Source organism: Bos indicus, chromosome X (genome assembly GCF_029378745.1).
Source record: "Bos indicus isolate NIAB-ARS_2022 breed Sahiwal x Tharparkar chromosome X, NIAB-ARS_B.indTharparkar_mat_pri_1.0, whole genome shotgun sequence".
In the NCBI taxonomy this organism is placed as follows: domain Eukaryota; kingdom Metazoa; phylum Chordata; class Mammalia; order Artiodactyla; family Bovidae; genus Bos; species Bos indicus.
The window spans coordinates 63,034,285-63,047,419 of NC_091789.1; the positions used below are offsets into that span (position 1 = coordinate 63,034,285).

Genomic DNA, 13,135 nt, shown 5'->3' on the forward strand with positions numbered 1-13,135 from the left:
CTGAGATGAAGGCTCAGCACTTTGTAGAGAAAAACCTACCTGTTCTTCAGCAGGCAGAGCTCATAGCAGCCATACCGTCACTAAGCATTTTCCACAAAGAGCACACATTGCAGAGACTTCCGGTATTGGCAGCGAAGAACAGGAGAGAAAATGCCCAAAGGCAGAGACATAGACTATAAACCATGGGATTTAAAAATGTAAATCTACTTCCTAGGCCAAACATAGAGATTCTCCTCAGCGCTAGAATAGTTGTGTAAAAGATCCATCTATGCTCTTCTTCACACCATTGATGAGAGGATTGAACAGGATGGGACCAAAGTTAGAAGCTGCCTTCTAGATTGTTGTAGAACCCCAGTCTGGCTATAGTATTGAGCCAATTGAGAATTCATTTGCCTTTAGGAACTCTCCCTGGAGAGACCAGTAATAGTCTGAAGGCTGCTTGGAGTGTCTCAAGTCAGAAACTGGTTTGTGAGCCAAATGCTTAATGGCATCAGGCAAATATTCCTACAGGACAGTTGGGTGGTCCAAGGGATGGCAAAAGTCAAATGTGCTGGCCAAGTCCTGCCCAGCAGGGCTTGAATTTGCACTTGGCAAGTTCTATTTCTCTCATGCTCCTTTATGTGGACACTTTATGTATGTTAATATCCTCATTTAGGCTAAGGTCAAACTCCGTTCTTCCCAGTTCTGGCCAGAAAGATTTCCTGTCTTACAGGTATCTGATCTTATCTTTGTTGATATTTTCACTGTGAGGGATTCCCTAAAGAAGGTCTTTGGATAAATGCCCATCCTCCAGGAAAATTATTGCAGTCCTCGGGTGCAATGAGAAAGCCTGAGGACGATGTAGCCAGTGTTCTGTAAAGCGAAACCTATTTCACTGAAAGAACTGTCCTTTATTCTGAGATTGTTTGCTTCTCTTTTTGTGTTTAAAGAAAACCCTTTCTAGGAAATGATAATTTGAGGTTGTTTTGTCTTGCTTGTTCCTTTATTTGGAGAAATAAAAACCTGGCAACCTACTGTCAGTCTCCCCAGATTTTTGGTTTGTGATAGCTGCCAGTCTTGGGAACCTGGCTTAATTGGTTTCAGTTCTGCTAGAACCTCTAGGTACCTTCTATCACCACTTCCATTCTAAGTGCTTATAAATTACCTGCTTCATAATCTGCGGCAGAATCTCTCCAAGGATTGACATCAAGCTTACAGCTCTGGAGTTTACAGTATACTGGTCTGTAGTTTCCTTCTTTAAGAAAATTGGGATGCTGCCCATGTGCAATCCTTTGATATCCCTCCTGTTCTCTCCGATTGCACAGGACGGCAGCTAATGCAAGGCAGTTCCGTTTGCTCTTTTTATAATGTTTTTTTCCCTATAGAGTTGGACATGCATATACATGTTGTTTGGGGAATTTGCAGCACATCCAATGAAAGTGTAATTCCCAACTAACAGTCAAATCCTTCTCTTTGGAGCTACCCAGAACACACCTACCCTCTCTTCCATATGACAGCCCTTCAGAGACTCGAAGACAGTGTGTGACTCTCCTTTGAGTTAAGAGCACCAGCTGAGTCAGACAGTCGCGAGTGACAAGCCCAGCTTCACCCCCTCTCGGCTGTGGGAGCCCAGGTGAGTTACTTGATTTTATTTTCTCTCCACTTGTTTTTTTTTTTTTAAGCTGATTTATAAAATTAGGGTTAAAAAAACCACTTCATTGGTTTGTTGTGTGATAAATGATGTGATATATGTAAAGAGCTTAACCCAGTGCCTGGCAGAGTGAGGATTCCGTGAATGCAAGCTCTTTCCCCCTTCGATTTATAAAGAGCCAGGTGGGCATTTTAAGCATCAAGGCTATTGGAGAAGTGGGGTGAGCAATGGGGTGAGGGAGGTGGCAGACCCTCAAGTAGATCAAGTCTTTCTCTACCCTGAGGTTGTCTCTTTTCTGTTATCTTAATGCTTGCTTGCTAGTGCCGGCAGGGAGAGGCTATCATGCAGAATCTCAGGAAAAGTTTATTTTCAAGAGCTGGAGAGCTATTTGTTGACATATTGAACTGTCTCTTGTTTATTCTTATTTCCCTGAGCAGCTAGCCCAAACTCAATTACCTTTTGTGAGGCAGCAGGCATGTGACACTTCCTACTAGCTGTATTGATCAATGTAGACTGGGCCAGACGTGAGAGATCTGAGATGCTAAGCAGCAGTTTCTGGGCTTTTCCTTCCTTAGTAGGCCTCCCCTCTCTGTGTCTATAGAGACACTGGCACGAACAAAATGAAAATCTGGGACCCAAATGGCCTGAGCCTGCAAGCACTCTTGCTAGATAGCCACCTTAGAAGATGGCTGATGATTAATGGTCACAATGAACCAGAACTTGAACTCCTGGATGTCCAGAGTCAGAGTGGTTTTCTAACAGGAGCTCTTTGCACACCCTGGGTTTTGCAAGCAATTGCATGATATGAACTCCAAATGCCATTGCAGCTAGAAAAAGTTTGGAAGGAGACACACCCAACTGTGAACAGACAGAGGAATGGAACTTGAGGGGATGGGGTGGGGTGGGGTAGGTGCAGGACTGGCTTTATCTGTAGGTAGGATTTCAAGTTTTTATCCTGAGAATATATTCCTAGATTACTTGTGTAATTCTTAGGCATAAATAAAAGTAGAAAAATAAGAAATTGGATTTTTAAAAAGTAATGATAAAAAATAAAATAAGCCATTAGAGACAGTTTTCAGAGGTCACTACTGACCAAGGATCTCAGTGATACAAGAATTAAGCCTATTGGAGGAGAAAGGTTACTTGGGTGGGGAGATGTTGGGGGCCCTTAGAGAGAGGAGAGGAGAGGGCTAGAGATAGAACTGTAGAGGAACATACCTTTTAAAAGAAAGAAAAATATTTTTTTCTTCTAATACAATAATATTTATATGGACAGATGAGAGAATACAGCTAAGAAAAACAAAAGTAAAAATTCTCTTTAATCCAGTCACTCAGGTATGGTCACTGTTAACATTTTGGTATACATCTTTCCAAACTGTATTTTTTTTCTCTGCAAAAGTATACATATTTATTTTATAAAAATAAGATACTCATTTTCACTGGACACTGGAGATGTACAATGATTTGTTTAATCATTCAGTGGATTGGGTTCTAATGCTGGCATTTAGGTAATTTCCAAGTTTTTATGATCATAAACAACAGTGCTTTCTGGCTATGTGACCTTGGCAAAGCTAACTAATCTCTCTGTGCCTCATCTGAAAACGAGAGTGATAATACCTACCTCATAGGGCAGCTGTGAGCAGCAAATGAGATTTTGCATGTATAGTGCTTAGCACAGTGCCTGGCACAGTAAGTGTTAGCTGTTATTATTAAGTATAATAACAATAATAATAATAATAATTGTTGTTGTTGGGTTCCCTGTGAGTACTTTTTGGTTTAGGGTAGGGGGAGAGTGACTGGAAGTTTTCCCTTTGAGTAGTATACTACAGTGAGTTCTGGAGTCAAATGGAGCTGTATGGTTTTGGTCATGTCAGTTCACTTCACCGAGACTCAGTTTTCTTATCTGTAAACTGAGAATTAAAAACACCTAGCTTACAGGATAGATGTTGGGATCAAATGAGAGAATGCATGTACAACCCTCAGCGTAGTTCTTGGCATGTAGCAAGAGTTCCAAGTCAGTTGGTATTATTATTATTACTATTATTATTATCATCACAATGATGATTCAGCCATTAGTGGGGGTAGGAAGAGCACGGTGGTACTTGGGGAGTGTTTCTAATCACTTGTCTGTTTACCAAGAGAGGAAATTAGTCTGATTCTGGAATCAGACTAACTTGGGCTCATATCAGGGCTTTGCCATGTGCGGGTTCTATGATATTGGTTACAATTTCTCCAAGCACCTCTCACCATTTGTAAAAGAATATATTATATACACACACACATATATACAATAAAACTGAATCACTGATGAACACCTGAAATTAACATAACATTATAAATCAATTGTATTTCAATAAAAAAGAAAATTGAAAAAAAGAAAATGAAGGAAAAAATTTCTAAAGCATAAAATAAATGGGAATGGTATTACTGCCTACCTTGCAGGTGTGGCCATGAGGTGTGAAGGATATAAAACAAGTGTGGTGCTTAGCCTGAGTGCCCAGGTATTGTGGGGTGATAATTATCTTTGGTTGTTGGAGCATGGGGAGGTTTATAACAAGCTGAATGCCTCCCCCCAGCCCCTAGATTCTGAGTCCCTGGGGTACTTCAACTTCATCTAAAGGCTTTGCCCTATTCGGGGCTCAGGGATCATTTCTGCCCTTAGTATAAGGGTTGGAGGGCTCCTTATTCAGAAGGCTCTGGCAAACCTTTTTGTTAATTTTACTCTGATCTTGTGCCCCAGTTCTAGAAAGCAGGCTAAAGTCCTGCTTCTATGAGCAAGCTCTCACCTGGTATGCTTAAGATTGGCATGCTTTTCTTGCCAGTTGTCTGGATGCCCTGGAGCCTCATTGTTGAATTCTAACCCTATGGCAGGGTAGCTGGTTGCAAGATTTCCCACTGAGTCTCTGACACTAGGGCCAGTAGGCTTTTTAGTTGTCACCATTGCTGGGCTCTCTTAAGCCCCGTGGCCCATCCTTCCAAACCCTGGTTTACCCGCACCTGAACCCACTCTTCTCCACTGCTCCACTCAGCCTCCAGCCCTGTTCCCTCTATCCCCTACCTGCTCTTCCACGGCCCACTGGTGGTAGCGCCTGGCTCCCACGACCCTGGTGTCCACTCAGCCACAGAGAGAATGTCTCATTTCCTGAGCCAAGACCCTTTCGGTCTCATCTCTTTACTTGTGTGACTCTCCTCTTTCCTTTGGGATGGCCAGAGGTGGGCAGAGTGGCCTGGTGCAGCTACTGGGGGCGAGGGGAAGAAGGGTGGAGTTGCATAGGCCAAGTGCTAAAGTGGAGCTTCTGGAGGGCTGTCAAGTGAAACGCGGCCAGAGGCAAATGTCAGAGCCTATATAGAGGCAGGAATCTGGGACCAGAGAGACAGAGCAAGCACTAGCAAGTCAGGAGCAGTGGGGCGGGTGGGCGGGTGGGCAGGCTGGCTGGCTGGCGGGCAGGAGGGGGGCGTGGCAGGGGATAGCTAAGGGAGATTGCAGAGAACAGCTGCTGGTACTGGGTCTTACTTTAATGAACTGGCTGGGCATGGGGCATAAGTAAATTGGCCAGACCAAAACAACTAGGGGCGCAAAGGACATACTCCCTCTCTTCTCCCTGACTGACAAGGTAAGATCTTTCCGGGTTTTGCCTGGTGGGAAACTATGGCATGTTCAGGGATTTTTCTGAAGATGTGGTAGGTGGGGGTGGTCAGCTACGGCTTCCCTTTTGACCCATCTTTCCCATTGCACCAATTATTAGAGTAACCACGGTCCTAACATGAGGCCAGTGTTTCAGATAAGGTGGATCATTATAGCACAGCAGAGAAGAGTAGGGGTCTCTGGAGTTGGGTGGGCCTGGGAATCCAAGTGACTGCAGGCAAATTATGAAGCCTCTCTGGATCTTAGTTTTCTCCTTTGTAAGATGAGGATTTTGAGGATGACCGTCACTGAGGATGACCAAAATCTCTCAGTGTTGCTGTGGGGACCAAGTAAGAGAGTGCATGTAAAGTGCCCAGTAGGGTACTTGCCAGTCATCATATGCTCAAGAGATGTTGAGCATTTGGCACTTCTGTTGCTAGCATTCTCAATATTATTATGGAGGCACGCTGCACCAGATTGATGAGTTTTATGACATTGTCCCAAATGAGCAAGTGTTCCACTGGGGGCATGAGCAGGCTGAGGGGACATGTCAACATTGTGTCATGTGTGTGTTAGTTTCCAAGTTCTGTGCCAAGAAGCCCCATTGGAGGCTGCTTATGGGAGGGGGCTGGAGGGGTGAGGCTCTGGGCTTGCCCACTCACTCTTACCCAGTTGTCAGAGAAGCTTGAAGTTTGTACTTCCTATAGACTGAGCTTCAAGTGAACCATGATCTAGGACATCAGAGAGATAACTGAATGTAGCCTTAGGGATGCCAAAGGCTAGGCAACCCCAAGGAGTAAGTGATAGTCAAAGACAAACAGTTTCTAGTGTTTCAGTGGTCTTATTCTAACCCCAATCCCAACTAATCTGAGTGCACTGGTAAAATGGGAATAATACGACTATTGTAAGATTCCAATGTGTAATGCTTCTACATCCTGGTACACTGCAGATGCTAAAGTGTACTGCCTTGAACACACTAGGTGAGCAGTAGGTGGTAGTAGTAGTGGTGATTTTTGTTATTAAAAATCAAAATGTTAATAAACAGGAATTTCAGTTTGTGGAATGCTACTCTCATTGGTCAGTTAAATGCCTTCCTTTTCCTGAGGAAGACATTTAGGTCCATTAGAGTAGTAAAATGGGGATTAAAGCATTAGCAGGACTCAGTGAGCACTAGGAACTAATAGTTATCCTGGGGCGAAAGGTGTTCTCATCCAGGCCCTTGGCTGGCTTGCTAGTGCTATATGGTGGGAAGAGAGCGTAGCTCAGGAACCTGCACTTCTCACAATTTTCCAGAAGGTGGTGCTGCTGTTTCATTTCAACCAGGACCTCCCAGGCTCTGGGCTGCTGAAGTTGCCAGTGTTGATAGCTTTTATAAACTGAGTGTGTGTGCCGTGTGACTGAGCAGGTTGGTTTGAAAAGGATAGAGGTGGAAAGGATAGTTGCTCCAGCTTCGAATTTGTTTAATGCCATACAGCTTCTTTAACCTGAGAGGCCCATCTCTGATGCCACAGAGCCAGCAAACACATAAGAGGTCTCCATCACGAGTCATTTGTCTATTTCCCCATTTTTTTGATTTGCCTTTTGACTGCTAAACTTGTTTCCTGTTTACAGATTTTCTTGCCACTTGGGCTTCAGCAGGACCCCTGATATAATTGCTTTAGAGGTTCTCTACACACTGTCCTTTGGCCATGGCAGATACATCAATACCCTTAAATTCACTGCAGTTCAGCAATGTGCTGAGGGAGGAAAATGGCGACACCCAAAATAGGGAGATGACCTTCTCTGGACCAACGCAGGAGAACACAGCAGAAGGCCAAATTCTGCCTTCTAGTGTCCAGCCTATGGTCTCAACTTCAGCATCAGACCCTGGAGGGATGTCCACACAGCTGATGACATCCCCAGCCTTTGACACCATGGCCACACCTCTAATGGGAACAGCAAACTCTGGAGCTGTGTCTTCACCGCTCCTGTCAGACTCTGGGGCACTGTCCCCATTGTTAATGCCAACTTCAGATTCAGAGGCTCTGTCCCCATTGTTAATGCCAACCTCAGACTCTGGGATGCTTTCCCCATTGCTAATGCCAGCCTCAGATTCTGGAACATTGTCTCCATTGCTGTCCACTTCAGAGTATGGATTAATGTCCCCAGGGCTGATGATTCCTGACTTTGGAACAATGTCCACAGCACTAACGGCAACACCAGATTCTGAAGACATATCACCACTGGCAATGTCAGCCTCATCCTCTGAAGCAATGGCCACACCATTGATGCTAGCCCCAGATTCTGGAGAGCTCTCCCCACTGCTAATGCCAGATATTAACCCCAGAGAGATGTCCACACAGCCAACGCCAGCTCCAGGCTTTGAAGGAATGTCACCATTGCAAATTACAGATGAAGACACTGAAGCAATGTCCAAAGTGCTAATGACTGCCCTGGTCTCTGGAGAGATCTCTTCACTGCTCATGTCAGACACAGACTCTGAAGCGATCTCCTCACTGATAATGTCAGCCCTAACTTCTGAAGCAATGTCCACCCAGCTAACGAGCACCCAAGATTCTGGGGAAATGTCCACCCAGCTAATGTCAGGCCCAGACTCTGCAGTACAGTCTTTACCACTAACAACAGCTCCAGGCTCCGGAGCCATATCCTCACCACTCCTGTCAGTCCCCGAGGCTAGAGAAATGCCCATCTTGTCAAAGCCAGCCCCAGATGCTGAGGCAGTGTCCCCACTGCTAATGATGGCTCTGAGCTCTGGAGGGATGCCCACCCAGCTGATGCCAGCCCAAAGCTCTGGAGCTATGTCCTCACAGTTAACACAAAATCTAGATTCTCAGATTGTGTCTACTCCACCAACGAGAGCAACAGCCTCCGGGGAGATGTCTGCTTCGTCAGCGAGAGCCTCAGATTCTGGAGCAAGGTCGACACTGCGAATGAGAACCCCAGCCTCTGGCAATATGTCCACGCTGCTAAAGACAGTCCCAGACTCTGCAGCACTGTCCACCCCACTGATGACAGCCACAACCTCTGGAACCATGTCCGCAGAGCCAGTGCCAACTGCAGCCTCTAGAGGAATGTCCACACACTTAACAACGGCTCAAATTTCTGGAGCCACATCCACGGGCTTTATGAAAGTCCCAGCCAGTGGGGCAAAGTCCACACCACGAATGAGAGCTCCAGCTTTGGGGGCAATGTCCATCCCACCCAGCACAGCCCCCATCTCTGAAACAGTATCTATGCTACAAATGACCACCCCAGCCTCTGGGTCAGTGCCCACACTGCAAATAAAAGCGCCTGTCTCTGGAGCAACATCTAGGTCACAAAGGAGAGCCACAGCCTTGAGAGTGACAGCCGGACCACAAATGAGAGCCTCTGGAGCCATGTCCACCCCACAGATGACAGCCAAAGCCTCTGGATCCATGTCCTCACTATTAACGAGAGACACAGCCCCGGGAGTGATGTCCGTGCCGCTGATGAAAGCTACAGCCTCAGGAGCATTGTCCAAGCCACTAACAACAACCAAAGCCTCAGAAGCAATGTTCATGCAGCAAATGACAACTGCAGCTTCTGGAGAGATCTCCACAATGCTAATGAGAGACATAGCTTCTGGAGCCATGTCCATGCCACAGATGACAGACACTGCCTCTGCCGGGATGTCCACACCACTAATGAGAGCCCCAGCCTCTGGAGACGTGTCCACACCACAAATGACAGCCGCAGCCTCTGGAAGCATGTCCGTGCCCCTAATGAGAGCCCCGGGCCCTGGAACCATGCCCACAGTGCTAATGAGATCCACAGTCTCTGGAAAGATGCCCAGTCAGCCAATAGGCACTCAAGACTTTGGGGGGATGTCCATGTCGTTCAAAAGATTCATGACCTCTGGAGGGATGTCCACACTGCAGATGCGAGCCCCAGCCTCTGAAGTGATGTCCACACCAAAAATTAGAGCCCCAAGCTTTGGGGCAGTATCCACACCCCTGATGAGAGCCTCAAACCCTGGAGAGGTGTCCACACTTCTCACAAGAGCTTCATCCTCTGGAGAGATGTCCTCAGCACCAACGAGATCCCCAACTTCTGGGGAGATAGCCACCACCCCTCTGAGAGCCCCAGCTTATGGAGCAATGTCTACTCCGCAAAGAACAGCCACAGCCTCTGGCATGATGTCCATGCCACAAATGAGGGCTCCAATCTCTGGGCCGATGTCCACACCACTCATGAGATCCACAGCCTCTGGAGTGATGTCCACGCCTCAAATGACAGCTGTGGCCTCTGGAGGGGTGCCCATGCCATTGTTGAGGGCCCCAGCCCCTGGAGCAACATCTGCACCACAGATGCCCACAGCAGCATCTGCAGAGGTGTGCACGCTATCCATGCGAGCCCCCAGCTTGGGAGTGATGTCCCCGCCATTATTAAGGGCTCCAGTCTCTGGAATTATGTGCACACCCCCAAGGAGACCCTCAGTCTCTGAAGATGTGTCCACAGAGTTCATGAGAGGTCCAGCCTCTGGAAAGATGGCCACCGCACAAACCACAGCCATGGCCTCGGGAGGGATGTCCAAGCCATCCGTGAGAGCTGTGGCCTCTGGAGTAACACCCATGCCACTGATGTCTGCCATGGCTTCTGGAGAGACATCCATACCACTAATGAAAAGCCTGTCATCTGGAGCAATGTCCACACTGCAAACAAGAGTTGTGAGTTCTGGATCAACGTCCTTGCCACAAACAACATACACAACCTCAGGAAAGATGTCCACACCACTGATGAGAGCCTCGGCTTCCAGAGCCACATCCACACCACTTATGAGAGCCTCAGCTTCTGGAATGATGTCCATGCCACTTCTAAGACCCATATCCTCTGGGGGGATGTCCATGCCACTAATGAGGGCCACAGTCCCAGGAGCCATGTTCGCATCCCAAATGGCAGCCCCTGGAATGATGTCCACCTTGGGAATCAAAGCCACAGACTCTGGGGAAACATCTGCCCCTCGCATCAATGTCACAGCCTCGGGATCAAAGTCCACACCACATGCGACGACCACCCCCCCCAAAACAGTAAAGCCACCATCAGAGGAAGTCCCATCTTTTGGCATGCTGACCCCAGCACTCTGTTACCTCTTAGAAGAACAAGAAGCAGCCCGGGGTTCATGCCCTGTGGAAGAGGAGGTGGAGATTGATGAGGAGAAGCAAATGAAGGGATTTTTGAATGATTCAGAGAAAATGGCTTTTCTGGTGTCTCTTCATCTGGGGGCAGCAGAGAGGTGGTCCATCTTGCAGATGGAGGTAGGAAACCCCCTCACCAGTGAAGATAAATCTTTCCTGAGAAGATCCCAGGGCTTATATGACTCCCTGTCTGAAATTGACATCCTCAGTGCAGTTCTCTGCCATCCCAAGCAGGGCCAGAAGTCGGTCAGGCAGTATGCCACTGACTTCCTTCTGCTGGCCCGACATTTGTCTTGGTCTGATGCCATTCTGCGGACCAGGTTCCTGGAAGGACTCTCTGAAGCTGTTGCCACCAAAATGGGCCGGATCTTCCTGAAGGTGGCTGGCAGCCTAAAGGAGCTGATAGATAGGTCTCTCTATACCGAGTGCCAGCTGGCCGGAGAGAAGAATTCCCGAGGCAGCTCCAGCCAGGTTCTGACATCACCCTGTAAGCGGAATAGTGAGGAAGCAATGGAGAATGAACTGAACCCCCAGCAGCAGACCGAGGAGGTAATGATGGGGAAACACACTCAAGGTTTCTGAATAGAAAATTGAAGGCATCCTGCTCCTTTATGTAGACTAAGGAAGAGGTTGGGGGAGGCATTGAGCTCCTAGACCATAAGCCTCAACCTGGAATTTCATCAGCGGGCCTGGTTAGGCCCTTGTTTTGGGCATATTAACCCAAACTCCATTAACTTTGTGGAGCCTTGCCCTACCTAAGATACTCAGGGTTTGGGGGTGGTAAAGGTCTAAATCTTCTGAGGGGACTGGTTGGGCTCAGTCCCAATTTGCTACTACTGATTCCAGGTCCAGTTCTAAAAGAGGGGTCATGTTTTGGAGGCTGGGTCCCACCTACAGCCACATGTGTTGTAGACCCAGGTCACTAGGGAATTTGACCAGTCTAGTCCTTGGTCACACTTTTTATACAAATAAGGTACGTTGGCCAAGTTCCTTGACATGTTAAGTGATTGAGATTATCCAGGTGGAACCCCACTTGTCATAGTAAGCATGGCTCTTACATTTGCTGTTTTTGTTTTTTTTTTCTCACTCCCAGCACCAGCATGTTCCCAAACGCTGTTACTACCTGAAAGAGCATGAAGACCCTCAAGAGGGTCTGCACGACCACCTTCGAAAGAGCACAGGCCATCAGAAGGCCCCCACTAACAAGTAATGCTACCTGGACTCTTCTCCTGTGATATCCAACTTGGCTGCTAACTTGAGGACTGGTTCCTAGACTCATTCCATGCAATTACATCATTAGAACTTGTGGCCTTTCCCCCTTCAGCACCCCCTCCAGGTGCATCCCACCCTATCCCTCACTTGGTTGACTTGACCTTCTCTTTCACCCCACATGCCTTTAACCTGCCCCAACAATCAGAACGTGGACTTCAAGAATGTTCAATGTATGAGGTTCTGAACTCCCATTACCAACAAGGACAGTGCTAATTCTTGGTCCAGGGAGAAGTCTAGGCAGGAGAAACTATGTCCTACCTCAAAAACACCTTAGAGTGTCTTGCCACATGTCATCAGGCAAACTTGAGGAAGCCCTGGTCCCATTTCACCTGGCAAGGGAGCCCATAAGGAGAGTGATGCCCACTCCAATACCATCCTTTTCATCCAGTATACTTGTCCCTATATGCCCCAACTCATAGCACTTAAATTTGGTCTCCAAGGCCCTTGTCCTGTTTATAGTCTCCATCCTGAACCATTCGTTTTGACCCATAGTAATAATCTTAGTAATAGCTAATGTTTATTGTTTATGTACTATGTGACAGATAGTGGGCTAAACTCTTGACAAGCATCATCTCACTACATTCTTACCATAACCCAACTTGTTCTTCTGTTGTCAACTTCTGAAGTCTTGATCTATTGTCAGTGGCCATTGTCTTGTCCCTTAGTGTGAAATTTCTAGCTCTGACCTTTGGGTGACCTCCTCAGTTGTTAATTGCCCTCACTCCCCTTGGCTATTGTGCTTCGTGGCCAGCACTCTTGATAAAGATCTTGGTCTTTAAACAGGCATAGATAGAACATAATGTGAACAGTGTTTGCCTTAATGTGGTGGGATTATGGGTGTTTTAATGTTCTTTTTACTTCTCTGTACTTTCCAGTTTCTCTACAGTAAGCATGTATTACATTTGTAATCGTTAAAGTAAATAAAGTTCATTTATGAAAAAAAGAATTAACTGTGGCTAACAGAATTTGATTTATTGAGTCCTTCATTCAGTCAATATTTATTATCTAACATTGTCAGCCACTGTTTTGGGGACAGACAGATAAGAACATTGATCAAACGGAAACTTCATTCCAACAGAAGAGGGAGACAGACAATAAGTAAGAAAACACATAAGTAAGATAGGTTGAAATCGTGGTGAAGGCTATAAAGACAGGAAATAAGGATAATGGGGAATTTGATACTAACAGAGCAAATTTATTTATTCAATAATAGTCCATGTAATTGGGTTACTCAAAGATCTTTTAAAAACAGTAGGAGTGACATGATTAGAAACACATTTTAGAAAACTAACTTGGACAGAGGAGCCTGGCAGGCTATAGTCCATGGGGTTGCAAAGAGTCGGACATGACCGAGTGCCTGAGCACGGCAGCAAGCACTGCAATAGTACAGGTGACTGACTCTTCAGATGACTCAATCTAGGGTCAGGGCAGTGGGGATGAAAAGAGGCACAG

The 13,135-nt window shown here is 46.6% G+C and overlaps 1 protein-coding gene across 1 annotated transcript; it reads left to right on the forward strand.

Moving 5' to 3' along the window:
- Positions 1 to 1,363: 1,363 nt before the first annotated feature.
- RTL9 (retrotransposon Gag like 9) lies at positions 1,364 to 12,586 on the forward strand. Its single transcript, XM_019956514.2, has 3 exons — positions 1,364 to 1,612; positions 6,867 to 10,960; positions 11,505 to 12,586. The coding sequence occupies exons 2-3, from the start codon at positions 6,944 to 6,946 to the stop codon at positions 11,619 to 11,621; spliced, it is 4,134 nt and encodes a 1,377-aa protein (XP_019812073.1). The 5' UTR covers positions 1,364 to 1,612; positions 6,867 to 6,943; the 3' UTR covers positions 11,622 to 12,586.
- The last annotated feature ends 549 nt before the right edge of the window (positions 12,587 to 13,135 follow it).